Source organism: Eretmochelys imbricata, chromosome 1 (assembly GCF_965152235.1).
Source record: "Eretmochelys imbricata isolate rEreImb1 chromosome 1, rEreImb1.hap1, whole genome shotgun sequence".
Lineage (NCBI taxonomy): Eukaryota > Metazoa > Chordata > Testudines > Cheloniidae > Eretmochelys > Eretmochelys imbricata.
Window position 1 is genome coordinate 206436596 of NC_135572.1, and position 19286 is coordinate 206455881.

Consider the following 19286-nt stretch of genomic DNA (forward strand, 5'->3'; position numbering starts at 1 on the left):
GTAGGAATATGAATAGTCTTCCTCTGGAATGTCCATTATTTGTACCAATGTATCAATTAACATTTTATTGCATTTCTCAAAGAAACAGAGAGAAACATGACTGATACATGGTCTGTGAACATAAATCCTCAGAACAGTAATCACAAGCTATTAAAAATATAGTTTCACTTAAAATTTAGACTAGCAAAATGAAAATCACATATATTAGGCTGCACCACTTAAGAAGCTACATGTAAAACAGGTATGGATGAAAATACATGTAAAAATTAAGACAAGCTGACAAATGTATTGTAAACTTTCTGAATTTGTTTCCTACAGACTACTATTCCTATGCGCCAACGGCATTCAACCAGCCTAGTCACCACTCAAAGTACTGACGGAACCAGCAACATGGGAATGATTCCGCTAAATTTGGGGTGCTCACACTTTGCTCAACTAAGAACTGCATGGGTAACCCTTAATTTACATGAACTGAAGTGACTGCGGTCATCCTTATCTTTAACGTGGAGACGAGGCCCACAGAGACATCGGATCCTAGCATGTTGTGCTCTGACTTGATCACAAGAGCCAGGAACACTGCACAACAGAATTTAAATCTCCTTGATCAGTACATTCATATTAAAAAGGTGAAGGAAATTAGAGACTGCATTACAGAATTCAGTGGAATTATTCATTTGGAAAGTTGTCCTTTGTACACCCGGTGATAAACAACATCACTGCATTAGTTCATTATTTCTCTACATGACCAGCTAACACTGGGTGTTCAATTCCGCAATAAAGAAAAATCTTTAAAATGTAGAAGTAGTCAATATATGCTTCCCTGACAATTTTAACCAGGGAGCTTTCTATAGGACATCTCAGTTGCCAAGTTAAACTACTCATGTGCCAGTGTTGTCAATATAAGGCCTTTCTCATGCTTAAACAATGTAGTGCTGCTGCTTCAGTTACAGGATGCATGGAGACCCAAAATGGATGGAAGGTTTAAAAAAAGGGTTTTCCATACTTCCTAGAACAAATCGGACAGATCGGCTTAAGAACCACCATGTGCTGGCCTGGCAATTCCAACTACAGCTACTAACTGCCAGGTTAAACGTAACACGAAAGGTAGCATTTCTCAACTTCCTGTTCTCCACAGACCCACACATGGAAATGAACACAAAACTTGCCAATCTTCTCAATATGTTTTTCCCCCTACATATACCCTTCCTTCCACACTTGAGAATATGACACTGGAAACTCCCTTCCGAATAGCGCCCTCAGCATCAGTACTGTTGTTTCTCATTGGAAATATCTCATATTTTTGGAATGAAATGGATCTTAGACCTAATAAGCTGCGTATTTTAAGTCTAATGGCTTCTTTTTTTAAAAATAAAATAAAATACATATAAACACACACACACACACATATATAAAGGAGGACGCAATAAAGGATTTATCAAATTACAGGTATCTACAGGTTGAACCTGACAGGCTAGGCGTACTACCCACAGAAGGCAAACAGCTGAAGCTACCTGAGTCCTGTCTACACTAGTACTTCCTGAGTTACCACCACCAGCAGAGCCATACCAGTAATAGTGAAATCGTGGCAGATTTCCAAGGAAATCTAGCATACAAAAGACTTGAGCTTGAGCCCTTCTTCCTAAGTCAGCAATGCTGGGGATGCAACAGCCCAAACAACAGAGGAAAGGAGAGTCTCCAATGCTCCTTTTATGCCTTCCAGCTGACTCAGAAGCATGGCTGACAGGTTTTAAAGGACACTGAACCTAACCATTGGCCTTAGCCACATTCTTTGGTCAGAAGGATGATCAAGTTCAATTCCAGAATCAGATATGGAATTTACAGACAGTGATATACATGTGCATGTGTACAAGCACACTTTCCCCCCAAAATAAAAGCCATGCCACCTCAAGAGCAGCAGTGGTGCTTGATGCCCTTGCTTCTTGGGTGGCCAGTGTGATTTAGCCTTCAGTTTCATATATTAAACTACACTCTGAATGTGTCTATCCAACAGGGCTAGCAAAATTGCACACCTTGTTCAGCTGACAGTATGCTTGGTGCTGTACAAGATAAAGGAAAGACTTGGGTCCCATCCCAGGGAACTTACTATTACTGCTACCTAGCCAGGATATATTAGGCCTTTGCAAACTGGACATATATACTGCTGATACACATCTTGCCTAATCAATTACCTAGGAGCCAATAAAGAGGAGGATAATAATATTATGTTCACTTCAAGTGAGCAATCCTGCTGAAATCAGGAGCCTTTCCTGAATGAATAGGGAAAACACAGGTAATACAGATGTTAATTTCAAAGCTACAATTTATTTTCTCTTAATTGCTTAAAGGAAGTTGAAAAGTTCGAAGCTATAACCTAGGAACATTGCTGCGCTGCATCACTGTTACTGAAGGAGTAACAACTGCCTATGTTTAAGTGCATCACACAACCACCCATGCTGATTTATAAAGAAAAAATGAGGTCACTTAACTCTTACCACTGCTAATGTCTTAAGGGTTTGACCTCCCAGAAACTAGCACTCTGGGCCAAATTCTGACTTTTAAGCACGGTGAAACTTCAGTAAAGTCCATGGGAATGCACAAGCTGTAACGAAGTAAAGAATTTAGTCCTATGTACTACCTTGCATCTTACAATTATGACATTAGCAGTGGTAATAGTTTACTAGCCTCCCTTGAAAACGCACAAAGAGGATTGTAATACCTCTCTCTCAAAACAGACTAGCTCCACCATTTACCTAATCCCCATCCATAGAATTCTCTCCTCATTGCATTACCACATATGTAAAAGGTTCAGGAATGGCACTCTGGTAGACAGAAGAACAATGCAAAAAGTTACATGTCTGGTTTCTCACTCAGAAGTGTTAAAATAAAATGCTTTAAATGAGTACAAGATTCCTTATAAAGATATATCCTTCTACCTCCTTTTCTGTGTGCTTGCCTGTCTCTACCTACTCAGTGCCATTCAGGTTTGCTGATGCCATTACTGATGATAACCGTGTTGCAAGGCCTGAGGAAGAGCATGTATGTGAGCTCTGGTAAAGCAGTCCATGAGAGTGATGTCATCATGCTAGGACAGGAAACCAGAAGTACAACCACCAACAATGAAAATGACTATACACAAAGTGCTGCCAAATGCACAAAGTAAGCAAACTGGAAAAAAACAAGACAGACTGGGTTGGGGGGAATCAATCTGAGGTGTTACTACTTTTTACAAATAGGTGTCCAACTTTAAGGTGAAAATTTGATTTTCAAATTGACCATCTCTCTTTAACTTGCACCTTTTGCTTACATTTGGTCTTGTAATCCTGTCCCTATATACCAGGGATCGGCAACATTTGGCATGCGACCCGCCAGGGTAAGCCCCCTGGCGGGCCGGGCCAGTTTGTTTACCTGCTGCGTCCGCAGATTCGGCCAATCGCAGCTCCCACTGGCCGCGGTTCGCCGCTCCAAGCCAAAGGGGGCTGCGGGAAGCAGCAGCCAGCACATCCCTCGGCCCGCGCCGCTTTCGCAGCCCCCTTTGGCCTGGAGCGGCGAACCGCAGCCAGTGGGACGCGGATGCGGCAGGTAAACAAACTGGCCCGGCCCGCCAGGGGGCTTACCAATGCCAAAGGTCGCTGATCCCTGCTATATACCATCTCTAGATACTCCTAATGTCCAGCAACACTGGCCTCAAGATGCTGTACCTGGGCTCTGAGGGCCACGAGCTGCTTGCACTAGGTGCAGACATACACCACTTGACCACAAAGAAAGTACTCTGTGCAATTAAGACCACCTGAAAAGAGCTCTGTAGCTTGAAAGCTTGTCTCTTTCACCAACAGAAGCTGGTCAAATAAAAGATATTACCTCACCCACCTTATCCCTCTGATATTGTGGGACCAACACAGCTGCAATACTTGGAATAATATACTGAGTGGCACCTCTCCTGATTAATCCACTGCTCACCTTCACCCTCCATAGTTAGGGTGCATTTAAAGGGAGTAGAGATAGATTAACTTTGTGTGTTTTCTTATTATTAATATTGAGGTTTAGATAGAATAAGTAATTAAATATAGATGTCTAATTTCCCTTGGCGCCTAACTCCCACTGAGTCCTAATTCCCATGTGCTCATTCTGTCTACTTCCTTCTCACTTGGTGTGGGGCATCTCTCACTGCTTGAGAAGGGCCTTCCACACAGCCTAACTCTGTAGATATAGCTATCTAGAACAAAGCTCGACGGCCTTTGCCATCCCCATCCTGTCCCACTTGCTTATTTACTAATGATCAGGGCAGTCTTCTCATATCAAAAAATAATACTTTTAACAAAGAGCTTTTCCCTATTTCCCCTGGTTAATTGTTTGCTACTGGAACCCAACCTGAGACCACAAATACTTTGATACAAGAAATGTAACTAACACCTTCAAATCAGGACTTCAAACTTCTTCCTATGCACAAAGCAAAATAATTATTTATGATAGTGATTCAAGTTGCAATATTAAGTATATGTACACCAATGAAAAGCAAGTCACCAAAGAACCTGCAATCAGAAAGAGTAGAAATACAGGAATATTTTTAAAGAACAACCTAGGTTTCATATAAATCTCACCTTAAATCTTTTGTCCTGAAGAACTTTCTTAATGGCCACAAGCTCTCCTGAATCGCAGAGTTTGGCTTGATACACAACACCAAAAGATCCGTTTCCAATAACCTTGGTGTCTGTATAACTAACTTCTTGCGGTCGATCTGGACCCTGTCCAGGAGTTGCCACCACTGTAGTCACTTTGCTGCCATCTTTGTCTCCTGGAAAAGCAGAGAACATTGAGTTAATATACGTGTGTGAGTGAGACTATCAGACAGACTATCACTGAAGATAGTTCAAAAGTGAGTAAAGTTACTAACTTAACTCATATTTAGTGAGATAGAAATTGGTACTCTGGTACATCTAACTTCTTCCATGCAATAGAGTTTGTTATTTATATTGCTGAAACAAATATCAATCCACTTCCCAATATTTTACTGTAATTACCACAACCAAACTGCCAATTTAACCAGTAGAGCAAGAATTCTTTCCTTCAAACATATATGTCTAGCTACAAACAACAACTTTGGAAGTGCTTGTCACAACTCCATAGTTAAGGCTACAATCAGCAATCCATTAAGAGCCTAAAATCTTGTCTATACTGCAGAGTTCAGCTCTCAGCACCCAGACACCAGTTTAGCTGCACCAGTGTAACCCCACTACCACAGACAGACAAAAGCCACTTTAGCCACAGTTTGCACCATTGCTGCTTAACTCCGTTTGAAACCAGGTTGAGCTGCATCTATACAAACTAGAATTTATCACAACTTGACCTACCTACACTAGGCATTTGCACTGCTTCACTTACACTGGTGGCTAGCTACTAATGACCATAACAGAGATAAATTCACACACTTTTAATAGGAACAAGCTAGCCCTACACATTTTGTAGTCATTTTAGTTTAAGAAAAATAATTTTTATGGAGTTTCAGACATTTAGGATATATGTTTACAAGTGATTCATTTTTCAAATCCACAAGATGTGTTATGATTCTTTGATTCCCTTCCCTCACAAACTGCACCATTTCTAAAACACACAAAAATGTACATACTCACGCATAACATGTATTAGAAAAATGTTTTTTAAATAGTAAAGTTATTTATAGTGTTCATAGTTATTGGATTACTGTCAGCAAAGCTGTGTGTAAAAGTTTACACATTGGTTTACACTCTTCAAACGTTCAGCTCTAAAATCAAATGCATAAACACATAACCGTCTCAGTTATGAGTCAGTTTCTTTAAACTCCCAGAAGACATAGAAGTGGTGAATAATCCTCTATCCCTACCCTTAGCTCCCTGTGTTCTGGAAAGCTGCTAACTCTCGAGGGTCTCTGAGCTATTTGGTTATTCCCTTCAGTTCTTGCTATCTTACAAATGCTCCTAACTCTGCAGGATACCCTAACTCCCCTTCTTTATAAGGCAGTGAGAGCTAAGAGGGAGGGACAATCTAGTAGCTCCAGGACCCAAGCAGTAAGCATGACCCTTTTAAAATGTGAGTTTGAAAAGTCCATTCACCTGTGGCAGTAACAATCTCTTCCAGGAAAGTACCACCAATTTCTGCAGAATCTAGCTTTCTGTTTTTACGACTACTACTGAGAATCCTGTGACCAGCAGCAGCCAAACATACAGAATCAGGTCAATATCACTATCTTGGGAATTAATGTTCTTTCTCCCTTTCAGCAGTCAGAAGGGGCAGGAACACACAAGGGGTTTCAAAATGATCAGCTCACCTACTAGCCAGAGGCTAGAAGAGATGGAACCACTAAGCAAAATCTTCAGACAGCACCTGTGTTCCCTCTAAGTTACGTGGTTGCACAGCTGCCCAGCAGTTAATCAAGTGGCACGCACTTCATTAGCAGAGAAGCGCACATCCAGCAGCACGTGTTCAGGTGCCCCTCCCACCGCTGCTTTGCGGCCACATTGCTCCTGCTCTCTGCCTTGGAGCCCTGGCCAATGGCTCCCGGACACTCCTGCTTGCTGTGCCCGGGGCGGCGGGGGGCCAGCAACGATGTCAGGGTGTCCCCCTCGCCCGCCTCCTCCCTGCTCACATTCCCCCATCTCCACAGAGCTGGGGGAGAGGACAGGGCTCAGGAGCAGGAGAGCTGATGCGGTCTGAGGTCTGAACAAGCCTTCCAGTGGTGAGTGAGTGCCTTAATAAGACAGCGCACAGACTCTCAGACTTCCCCAGCAGCCAGCGCACACATACGCACGGAGTCTCTCTCTCGCTCACACACACTTACCCCTACCTCCCAACACATACTTCTTGTTGTTGTTACTTCTTGGTACTTCCTGCAATGGACATATATTCTCTGTAATTTTATTGCTTCAAAGTGTGTTATTTTAGTTTTTTGACTGGTCTATGCATTTCATAATTTTTATTTCTCTCTTATGCTGAAATTTAATTCTTTGAGTAGTGAGTTCTAAAATGCCTAACCTGCCCTGACTGGAGTAATTATCGCTATGGTAACTTTTTAAAAATATATATTACAGCCAGGTTTTTTGTTTCTACTGGTGATGCACATCTCGATATTGGTGCACATAACAAAAATCGTTCTCCCCCTGGATGGAAAAAATTTAGAGGGAACATTGGACAGCACCCTGGTATTAATTCCAGTTTTCTTCTTTTCCCAACAGCTGAAGGGGAGTTGGGGAGCCCTTGATTTCTCACTTGGGCATCACCCCTGGACAGTGGAACCACTGATTAGGTTAATCTTGCAACTATTAGATGCATGGTACATTTTTCAAATTCATGAAGGATGGATGGATGAGTTAAAAAAAGTTTCTTTTAAAAAAAGAACCCACTAGCACAAATGTGGTAGGCACTTCACTAGAGATACTTAGAAGACAGGCCCCTACCCTAAGGAGCTTGCAAGAAGAAGGGGAGGAACCAGAAAAGGAAAAATATACTTGAGATGTCAGAATACATTTGGAAAAAGAAAACAGATAAAAGGGTGCAGAGAGTGAGAAAAGAGGAAGCAGATGATGGAGAACAAGGGCTCATCCACATGGGGGTATAAATCGGATTGCTTTGATCTGTCTTATTTAACATGCAACACACAAGCTGCACTAATAGCGTGCACCTGGGATGGCTGTGCGCTTTCAATTCACATCCAAATTGTACGGCGGTGGCTTGAGACATACTAAATGCATGGCATTCTCTGGGGATATCCTATGGTCCTTTGCTTCACTGCTGAGCAGTTTGCATTCTGAGATTTTTTTCACTGGGTATTGTGGGATGCATAGCAGAAGCCAGGTGGGTTCAGATTTTTTAAAAATCCCATGTTTCCACCATCTCTAAAGCATACTTCCTTTCTGGTGCCATTTTTGAATTGCTATCAGCAGTATGGACCAACAATGCTCCACACCACTATGCTGGCAACTGCAACCTTTTGTGAGATATGTGCTGAACTAACCCTGGACTTGCAGTGGCAGCATACCAATGTGTGGTGCCCCATGCTAGTGGAGAAGGGAGTTGCCAGTGCCAGCTGGAAGCTGACCACCCCTGAATTTTAGTAGTCTGCAACAAGCCAAGTCATTTGAGGCCATCCCAACTAGACATACAAAATGATGGGGTCTAAATTAGCTGTGACCACTCAAGAAAGAGATCTTGGAGTCATTGTGGATAGTTCTCTGAAAACATCCACTCAATGTGCAGCAGCAGTCAAAAAAGCAAACAGAATGTTGGGAATCATTAAGAAAGGGATAGATAAGACAGAAAACATCATATTGCCGCTATATAAATCCATGGTATGCCACATCTTGAATACTGCGTGCAGATGTGGTCACCCTACCCCAAAAAAAGATATACTAGAATTGGAAAAGGTTCAGAAAAGGGCAACAACAATGATTAGGAGTATGGAACGGCTACCATATGAGGACAGAATAATAAGACTGGGACTTTTCAGCTTGGAAAAAAGATGACTAAGGGGAAATATGATAGAGGTCTATAAAATCATGATTGATGTGGAGAAAGTAAATAAGGAAGTGTTATTTACTCCTCATAACACAAGAACTAGGGGCCACCAAATGAAATTAATAGGCAGCACGTTTAAAACAAACAAAAGTATTTTTTCACACAACGCAGTCAGCCTGTGGAACTCCTTGCCAGAGGATGCTGTGAATGCCAAGACTATAACAGGGTTCAAAAAAGAACTAGATAAATTCATGGAGGATAGGTCCGCCAATGGCGATTAGTCAGGGTGGGCAGGGATGGTGTCCCTAGCCTCTGTTTACCACAAGCTGGGAAGGGGCAACAGGGGATGGATCAGTTGAGGATTACCTGTTCTGTTCACTCCCTCTTCCGACAGTGGCCAATGCCAGGTTCCCAAGACAGGATCCTGGGCTGGATGGACCTTTGGTCTGACCCAGTATGGCGGTTCTTATGTCATGTAGGTGGTGTGATGCTACTATGGTTATGGTACTGTTGCACCAGGTTACAAAGCTTGGTAATGCTCCAATTATTGATGGCTTTGCACACATGGGATTCCCAAATTGTAGTGGGGCAACTAATGGGATTCATGTGCCTATTTCCCCCTCCTCTCACATGTTCTGGATATTAAAAAGGCTATTTGCTTAGCTGGAGTTGATTTTATGACTGAGGGAGTTGTGCAGTCTCTCATAGTTACAATAAAGATGGGCCAAACTGCCACCAGCACGTCAGTCTACTAGAAACCAGCCTCTTTCACACTGTTGTGGACTCTTTGCCTGGGTGAGAGAGATGCTTTGAAGATTGCTTAGTATTATGGAGTTTTGGCCCTTTCTTTAGATTTTCAGAAGAAATAATTTAAGTATTTTAGTTCCCTTATAGGCAGGGCTCAGAATTTATAAACAGAAGGGGGTATTTCTCCATGGTGCTCAAAGGGCTGGTTGATCACTGCAGCAGGTTTCTAAACCTAAATCAGGGTATCCTAGCAGGGTCCATGATGCTAGGATCTTTCAGAAAATTCAGCTTCCCTTGGAAGCCTGGTCCAGAGCATAACTAACCTTACATCTGCAAAATATTCCTTAATGTTACTAAATCCCCCTTGCTGCATATTAAACCCCTTATTTCTTGTCCTATCTTCCATGCACCTAGAGAACAATTGATCACCGTCCTCTTTATAAGAAGTCCTTAACATATTTGAATGCTGTTAATCGGGTCCCTCCTTAGTCATCTTTTCTCAAGACTAAACATGCCCTGTTTTTTTAACCTTTCCTCATAGGTCAGGTTTTCTAAACCATTTATCACTTTCGTTGCTTTTCTCTGACCTCTCTCCAATTACTTCCCATCTTAAGTGTGGCACCCAGAGTTGAACACAGTACTCCAGCTGAGGCCACAATAATGCTGAGTGGAGCTGGACAGTTACTACCCAGGTCCTACATAAGATACTCCTGTTAGTACACCCCAGAATGATACTGGCATTTTTCGCTTATTGGTAGAGGAAGTGGAACATTGTGGCAAGCTTTAATTTGTCTTGTATCTGTGCCTAGGTTTTTGTACATCCTTATGAATTATTTAAAATTTATGGATTTTCCATATTAACTCTTCAGAAAGAGTCATCAATGCAGTTTATCATAAAAACTGTTAAAAATTCAATCTATTACATAGCAACCAGAAATAAACCTTTAATTACAACAATAATGAAACAAATTCAAACTGACACAGTGCAGGGTAGAACACAAGGGGAGGAGGAATTCAAGTCACAGGCAAGTATATGTCTTGCTTCTACTACTTCTTGTTCTTTGGCCATCTGGTGTTAAGGGGCTAGACTCAAAGTTATCAGGGGCATTCAATGACTCAAGAGAGCCTCGTTTTTGTTGAAAAGAGGTAGGCTGTTTCACTGGCCTGAATGTCTGTAAAGGGAATGGCCTCAGAGCATGGCTGTAGCAAACATTCTGTATTGTCCCAAAGCTGCAGAGTACTGCATTGCCTACTCTCCTTGGCCACTGTGATGCTGTCTTTGACCACCCCAACGATCTCTCTGGACAGCTCCATTTCTTTTCCCCTCTCCATTCTCAAGTACAGCCTCCATCTTTCTGCTGTTCTGGGGGACTCTGCAACGAGGTCTGTGAACATTGCATCCCGAGTTCTCCATTTCTTCCCCTCTCAGACTGGTCATCCACTCAGCTGTTGGTAAAGGCCCCATCTTTGAGGGTTCAGCTTCTGACGGTGCTGTGGCTGTGAGAGTAAGGAAAATCTCAAGCAGTTATTGTTCAGATTCCAGAGGGGCTATGATAGCATTTTTAATATGCCTTTCTGTCTTTTCTTCCTAGTCTTATGGGAACCTCAGAGTTCGAAAGTGGTGCACACATGAGGAGGACTGTACTGGAATTTTTTTCCGTGAAGTATATGCTGTTCGGGTTTGCCATTGTGCCTTGGAGGCTCGGAATTACCTTCCTGGTTTGGCTTTGCAGTTTTGCTGTGCCTTGTAAGTGCTTGCATGGTCTCAGAGAGGTAAGTGCGAGGAATTCAGAGGTGAACTGGATAGTAATCCCCTCCTCCATCCCCTTTAGGCTGTCCTGACTCTCAGTGTTACACTGACGCTGGTATTTGGAGGCAGAGAATAGCCTTATTCAATAAAGCAAAGGGCAGACCAGTGAAATACACTGAAATGATTCACCAAGCAGGAGTGGAAGGACATCATGAGCTATACCAGGGGAATGATCATAAAGCTATCCCACATAATGTCCAGACCACATTGAACAATTCTTCGTTATCTCCCCTGAAGAAGTGGTGAAAGTGCAAAAAAAAAAGTGTTGTTCTTCAGACAATCAGCGCATTTGCCCTCTCTGTGGAAGCTTGCGAAAAAGCCATTAACAGCTTTGTTATCGCTAAGGTAAAGCACTTTTCCTGGAAGAGTGTGTGTTACAGGGCATTTATACCTCAGCCAGGAGCTGTAGTCTTAATACCTTGATGGACATGCAATGTCCATGTCTACCTCATGTAAAGTGAGAATACTAACCAAAACTTCTTTTTCTGTAACCATTGGCTCAAACTATTGAATTTTGCACGTTTTCATTATTTGAATCTGCTGTTGGAGGGAGTGTAGGGTGCAGGCTGCATACTGCTGGCTGCCATTTTGAGCTGGCAAACGGGGTTTGGGGAGGGCATTCACTGGGCAGGATAGACGCAAGAAATCAAAGGAAAACAAGTAGATAGGGATGTGCCTTCTGTCGTGTGATCTTTAACACAGTCGATAGTTGGGGCTTTAGCACGAGACATAAGCCAACTGCCCAGGTGGAGCAGCTGCCATTTTGAAAACATGTACTAGAGACACAGTGTGGGCGCAAGGAGGTGGGGACTGGAAACTTGATGGCTTCTAGCTCACATCCAACAAAAATATCTGCGGCCATGGAGCACCAGGAACTGAAGCTAGCATGGCAGTATAGCATAATATGTTTTAAACATAGATACTTACGTGCTGAGGTTACATCCAATACTACCCTAGGTTTCTGGCAGGGAATCAGGCTCACTTCCTGCTCGGCTGTCAGGGTCTGAGCCCCAAAGAGATCCTGGCTTTCCAGGGACAGCTCTTCACTGCTCAGTCTGAGGACTCTTGATGCTCATCCTTGAGGTATCAAGGTGGGCAGCAGGGTCCACAACCTTGTAGGGTTCAGTGGTGGTGTAACTGATCAAATCCTGTGTAGCTCCTCAAAAAAACACAGATCACATTTCCACTGCTGTACCTTTTCCTGGCATCCTTGGTTGTAATGTACAGTACATTTTCCTCAGCTGTTTGCTCTATTATCCTGCACTAGTTGGTGTCCCAGTTGTGAGCCCTCACGGACCTCTACTTAGCAGTGTGCACAAAAAGAGCTTTATTTCATTAGCTGGCCACAAGAGCTCCCTGCACCAATGCTTCTCCCCAGGTGGCAATAAGATCCAGGGTTCCAGCATGGCTCCAAGAGGCTGCTGGAGGCGTGTTGTAAGTTTTCTGAAGAACTATTGCAGCAATGCTGATAGTCAAATCCAGGAGCAAATAGGCCAATTCTGGCACCACGCCAGTTTTTAAATGGGGGAGGAGGCACCCAGTCAATGTGACACCAGAGCAGTGGAGGGTACACAGGTAAACAGACATGTCAGTAATGGTTGCCTGCATAGCTGTGTGAGATAGCAATCAGAGGACTATTAAAGTAGGGCACAGCAGCACTGTGTGAATAAACTATATACCGAACTAACTCAATTTTTATCAAATTTAGTTCACTTTGAGGAACTCTGAGGAATTGTCACAGATTGAAGAGTCACTAGAGGTAGTTTTGGAATTAATTGAGAAACTTAACAGTAACAAGTCACCGGGACCAGATGGCATTCACCCAAGAGTTCTGAAAGAACTCAAATGTGAAATTGCAGAGCTATTAACTATGGTTTGTAACCTGTCCTTTAAATCAGCTACTGTACCCAATGACTGGAAGATAGCTAATATAACACCAATATTTAAGAAGGGCTCTAGAGGTGACCCTGGCAATTCCAGACCGGTAAGTCTAACGTCAGTACCGGGCAAATTAGTTCAAACAACAGTAAAGAATAAAATGGTCAGACACCTAGAAGAACATAAATTGTTGCGCAAAAGTCAGCACGGTTTCTGTAAAGGGAGATCATGTCTTACTAATCTATTAGAGTTCTTTGAGGAGCTCAACAGACATGTGGACAAGGGGGATCCAGTGGACATAGTGTACTTAGATTTCCAGAAAGCCTTTGACAAGGTCCCTCACCAAAGGCTCTTACATAAATTAAGTTGTCATGGGATAAGAGGGAAGATCCTTTCATGGATTGAGAAAAGGTTAAAAAGACAGGTAACAAAGGGTAGGAATAAATGGTAAATTTTCAGAATGGAGAGGGGTAACTAGTGGTGTTCCCCAAGGGTCAGTCCTAGGACCAATCCTATTCAACTTATTCATAAATGATCTGGAGAAAGGGGTAAACAGTGAGGTGGCAAAGTTTGCAGACAATACTAAACTCCTCAAGATAGTTAAGACCAAAGCAGACTGTGAAGAACTTCAAAAAGATCTCACAAAACTGAGTGTGCAACAAAATGGCAAATGGAATTTAATGTGGATAAATGTAAAGTAATACACATTGGAAAAAATAACCCCAACTATACATACAATATGATGGGGGTTAATTTAGCTACAACTAATTGGGAGAAAGATCTTGGAGTCATCGTGGATAGTTCTCTGAAGATGTCCATGCAGTATGCAGCGGCAGTCAAAAACGCAAACTGGATGTTAGGAATCATTTAAAAAGTGATAGAGAATAAGCCGGAGAATACCTTATTTCCTTTATATAAACCCATGGTACGCCCACATCCTGAATACTGCCTACAGATGTGGTCCCCTCATCTCAAAAAAGATATACTGGCATTAGAAAAGGTTCAGAAAAGGGCAACTAAAATGATTAGGGGTTTGGAACAAGTCCAATATGAGGAGAGATTAAAGAGGCTAGGACTTTTCAGCTTGGAAAAGAGGAGACTAAGGGGGGATATGATAGAGGTATATAAAATCATGAGTGGTGTGGAGAAAGTGAATAAGGAAAAGTTATTTACTTGTTCCCATAAGAACTAGGGGGCACCAAATGAAATTAATGGGCAGCAGGTTTAAAACAAGTGAAAGGACATTCTTTTTCACACAGCACGCAGTCAACCTGTGGAACTCCTTGCCTGAGAAGGTTGTGAAGGCTAGAACTATAACAGGGTTTAAAAGAGAACTGGATAAATTCATGGAGGTTACATCCTTTAATGGTTATTAGCCAGGATAGGTAAGGAATGGTGTCCCTAGCCTCTGTTTGTCAGAGGGTGGAGATGGATGGCAGGAGAGAGATCACTTGATCAATACCTGTTAGGTTCACTCCCTCTGGAGCACCTGACATTTGCCACTGTCAGTAGACAGGATACTGGTCTAGATGGACCTTTGGTCTGACCCAGTATGGCCACTCTTATGAAAGAGGACTCCAGAATTCATAATAAATGCAGAGTCTGTGAGCCATAATGAATTGTGTCATAGTGCACTTAATCTGGCTTTAAAACCCCCATGTGCCCAAGGCCTAGGAATTTTTCAGTAATAGATCGTGGGGTAAGGAAAAAGAAAAAATGGAATGAAGCAAGGAAGGGAAAGAATATAATAAAAATGAGAGTTAAGTCACTTTTCAAAAAATTAATAAACAGAATGCTGATTGACAATATGCCATCAAATACAATACAATCACCACACAGTTTTTCTTTTAAAGCGAAGGAGGGGAGGGGAGACACACAAGTACTTTTCACTCTGGCTAGTAGACTGAAATCCTCAGGTTAGGGTTTATCTGGTAAATTTTTCAAACTTTGCTATTAAAGTTTTGGAGAAGAAGTGAACTGTTTTACGGACAAGCCAGTTAAACTCTGAAGCACTTAAATTTTAGAGGTTGAAAGCAAAGTGAGCAGGATTTAAAGAAAGCTGCCAGGAGACCTGTCCAAATGCCTCTTCTCAGAGCTGGAGCTCGCTCTGCCAGCAGAAACTCTCCTGGGGCACTCCTTCACCAAATATCTGGGCAACAAAAGCTGTAATATAGAGTAAAAAGAAAAGGAGGACTTGTGGCACCTTAGAGACTAACCAATTTATTTGAGCATAAACTTTCGTGAGCTAAAGCTCACTTCATCGGATGCATACTGGTTAGTCTCTAAGGTGCCACAAGTACTCCTTTTCTTTTTGCGAATACAGACTAACACGGCTATTACTCTGAAACCTGTAATATAGAGTATTACCCACAGGCCCTTGGCTACTTGGCTAACCCCCCACAGAGCTGATAGGTTCTAGAACCTGACCTATTCAGCTCTTTGAAATTCTCCTTGGACTACAAAAAAACTAACTCATAATTGTACCCACTGAGTCCTTAAAAATGTAAGCACTGAATTTAGTTAGCTCAGCTAAGAGCTATTGTGCCTCTACCAGCTTATATTTTAAAGAGATCCAATGCAGCCTAGACTCCTTTTTCCATGTATTTCTTTTTATAAAAACCTAGGAATTTCCTCCACAAAAACTTTGTAAATCCCTAGTTAAAGTAGTTCCACTGGTTAATCTACAAATGCATAGTAAGAACTTTACAGTTAACAAACACTAAGGATTAGTAAAGTATGGACATGACCAGTACAAGTAATTATAAACATCCCACTATGAGTGTTGCCTACCTTTAAAAATTCACCTTACACCTTTCACAACCTTGACTCTGACCATAATACATATTTACAAACTTAATATATACACATTTATTTATACTGTGATAGCACCAGGAGTCCACAATGCACTAGCCACTGTACTAATCATATAAGTTACATAGCTAAATACATACATATTAGTTGAACAGGACATGCAGAATCATACAATATTTGTATGTGTGTCTTAGTTAGGCCCTGAGCAGCAAGATTTGACTGTTTGCACTTGCCAGCTAATCAGCCTTTAAACAGAGTTTACCTAAAACATCTGGCAAATATTGGTTTTAAACCCAGCATAGATGGGACGCTACTGAGGAGGGAATGGCTTTTAAAAGCACTAATTCTTCTCTGAAGGCTTCACCACTATGTGTGAGTTGTGACTTGTAGTAGTGAAACCCACAAGCATTGTACCAAATTTGGACTTAATGAGAAACTAAGTACTTTATTTTGAACATCTCTTAGCACTTACGTCAGCAAAACTTTTGTCGGTCAGGGGTGTGAAAAAAAAAAAAACAACAACCCTGACTGACATAAATTTTGCCAGCATAAGCGCTCGTGGGCACAGCGATATGTGAGCAAGAGACATTCTCCCACCATCATAGCTACCGCCACTCTTTGAGCTGGTTTTAAAAAGTCAGCAGGAGAGCTCTCTTCCGTCAGCATAACATGGGTACAGGAGCACTCGTACAGCAGCACAGCTGTGCTGTAAGTAACACTGTAGACATGGCCTCAGTGTTATACTCATTGGTCCCTGGGAAACATTTGACCTAGAAGCACACAATACATCTTGAGGCTTTTGAATGCAAAATGCCTATGAGAGAACTAAAATACTTAAATTATTTCTTCTGAAAATCTAAAGAAAGGGCCAAAACTCCAAATACTAAGCAATCTTCAAAGCATCTCTCACACCCAGGCAAAGAGTCAACAACAGTGTGAAAGAGGCTGGTTTCTAGTAGACTGACGTGCTGGTGGCAGTTTGGCCCATCTTTATTGTAACTATGAGAGACTGCACAACTCCCTCAGTCATAAAATCAACTCCAGCTAAGCAAATAGCCTTTTTAATATCCAGAACATTTGCATGGATGGGAAACTGGTACCGCTCTATGCTTATAATACTTTGCACTTCTGCTGCACTTTTCATCTTAAGCCCTCAAAGGACTTTTCAGTGATGTTGTAAGGTTTAGTACCTATGAAGTATTACACAAAGTCTACTGTTGCAGAGGTTATTCCAAAAGTCAAACGCAGAGCTGGAAACAGAATCTAGAAGTCTTAACTGTCAACTGCTCTGATCTTTACTCCTCTCTCCCTACGTTTCAGTCACTAACATTAATGTATCCTGCTTTCAAGGTACTGACGGCATGTATCGTCTTCAGGTATCTCCTCCTGGGGAAAGAAAACACACTACACTAACGAGCTATAGCTCTATTAAATGCTATTTCAATCCATAAATCCATTTTGCAATGTGTCCTGATGAGAACTTGAGACTTATTTTACCATTTAATCTCTACCAGAGTTCTCTATCAAGACCCTTTCAAGCTGAATATTAACCCAACTTCACACATACATAAAAGCTAATGTATTTGAGTACCTGCCCTGTTTTACAAGTCATGTAAATTGAGATAGCCAAATATTGACAGTTACTCCAGTGAAACATTTCTGAGTTTTAGGAACAAAAGACAAGCTTCTAGGAAACTTACATTTTTTGCAAATGCTTCTCCAGATGAGAAACTAGGTTCTAGCTACTGGTGAAAGGCATTTCCTCACATCAGTACTGCAGCTGCAGATTTCTAATCAATCAGAATTAAGAATTGAAAGATATTCTGATGGTGTCTAACCAAGGTAAATTTGTCCGTCAAGATAAAATTCTATTCGGATTAAAGAGTCTATGAAAACATTTATTTGATTGTTTGTCAGACTCCTCTCCCATAAACTCTCCTGAATGACTCTGGAAAAAATCCAGAACTGTTTGCCTTATGTTCCTTCAGCTGTTCAGCTCCTGACCAAGCAATTTCACTTGTCTTCATGTACTGATAGCTAATTCACCACAGCTCTTTACCACCTTCAACTGTGTGTAAGTGTGCCTCCTCTTTTCTACACTGAAAGGCAAAAGTGAGAGAAACCAGAAGGTTCTCTCCTCCTGTTCTCTTCCTACTTTGTCTCCTCTGAACTCTGTGTGCTACTCTGAAGCACGACAAGCAGAGGAGTTTGTAAACAGACATTTGAAGGCTTCACTTACTTCCTCTTTCATTCCATCCATATTTCAATTCCCTTACGTAGACACACACTGGCTCTGTCCCCTCTTTGTACTCAGTCAAGCTGCTTATCTGTCCTAAAAGAAAACCTCAAGCAACCCCACATTGCACCATCTCTGTGGCATGCACACTCTTAGAAATCCCATGCCTGGATAGGTCCCTTTCCAATTCTCTTGAATCCTGCTTAAGTCCCTCCCGATCAGCAACAGGACAGAACAAAGAATAAATGTCTCCAAGTTGCAGTGGGGGAGGTTTAGGTTGGATAGTAGGAAAAACTTTTTCACTAGGAGGGTGGTGAAGCACTGGAATGGGTTACCTATGGAAGTGGTGGAATCTCCTTCCTTGAGGTTTTTAAGGTCAGGCTTGACAAAGCCCTGGCTGGGATGATTTAGCTGGCGATTGGTCCTGCTTTGAGCAGGGGGTTGGACTAGATGACCTCCTGAGGTCCCTTCCAACCCTGATATTCTATGAAAACAACCTTTTCATGTCACAAGCACTTCTGTACAATTCAGCTCAATTGCTTACACTTGCAGATGTTTCTAATTTTGGTTCATTTGATCAAGCATTAGTCAATGTTTCAGAAGAAGAATTACACATGTAACATTTAACTCAAATACCTTGAGGTATATTTTTGTTTGCTTTTATTGCTTTTGATCTGCAAGATGCAGTCTCTGGAGGGACAGCTTCTCAAAGCACACTGGGGAGATTTTCAAAAGCACCTCAGTGATTGCCATTGACTTTCAAGAGGACTTTTGCTCTTAAGTCACCTACACAATCTGGAAGACTACTCTTGCTCTGCCTCTCCATCCCCCAGAGGGACGGTGGAGGTGAGGAGGCAGACCACCCTAGTACTCTGCTACGTTTCGACAAAAAAAAAAATTGTTGACTCTCATAGATTTGACAGAACAATTTGCTCGGCGAAATTGGCATTTTCCGATGAAACAGTTTCAGTGGAAAATTTCTGAGCAGCTGCAGTGCTTATTCACTTTTCTTGAATGTAGTGGCAAATATAGGGGAAGGATGCACTAGGGCTAGAAGTTACTGTCAATAATTGCTGATGTAGAAAACTAAGATACCAAAAAACACATGCCTCCCAAAATGTGGGCAGAAAAGGAGATACTCCTTCCTCCGGCACCAAAATCCTAATAATGTCTCCTAGATGCCAAAAGCCAAACACAGAATTCCAATGCCTTTGTAGGCTGCCAAAGCTGCTTCTAAGCCCTCAACATCTCTAGCAACTTGACAACTTCTAAAGAGTAGTGTTATGCATTTTCAATACAAAAATCTACAATGCACAGAAA

General features: G+C 41.9%; 1 protein-coding gene across 4 annotated transcripts in view; it reads right to left on the reverse strand.

Moving 5' to 3' along the window:
- Positions 1–19286, reverse strand: part of GSK3B (glycogen synthase kinase 3 beta) — a 269374-nt gene that overhangs the window by 180134 nt on the left and 69954 nt on the right. For all 4 annotated transcript variants that reach the window (XM_077822845.1, XM_077822851.1, XM_077822830.1 and 1 more), the window contains exon 2: positions 4599–4792. In XM_077822845.1, the coding sequence (XP_077678971.1) occupies positions 4599–4792 (194 nt within the window). The remainder of the gene's footprint in view (positions 1–4598; positions 4793–19286) is intronic.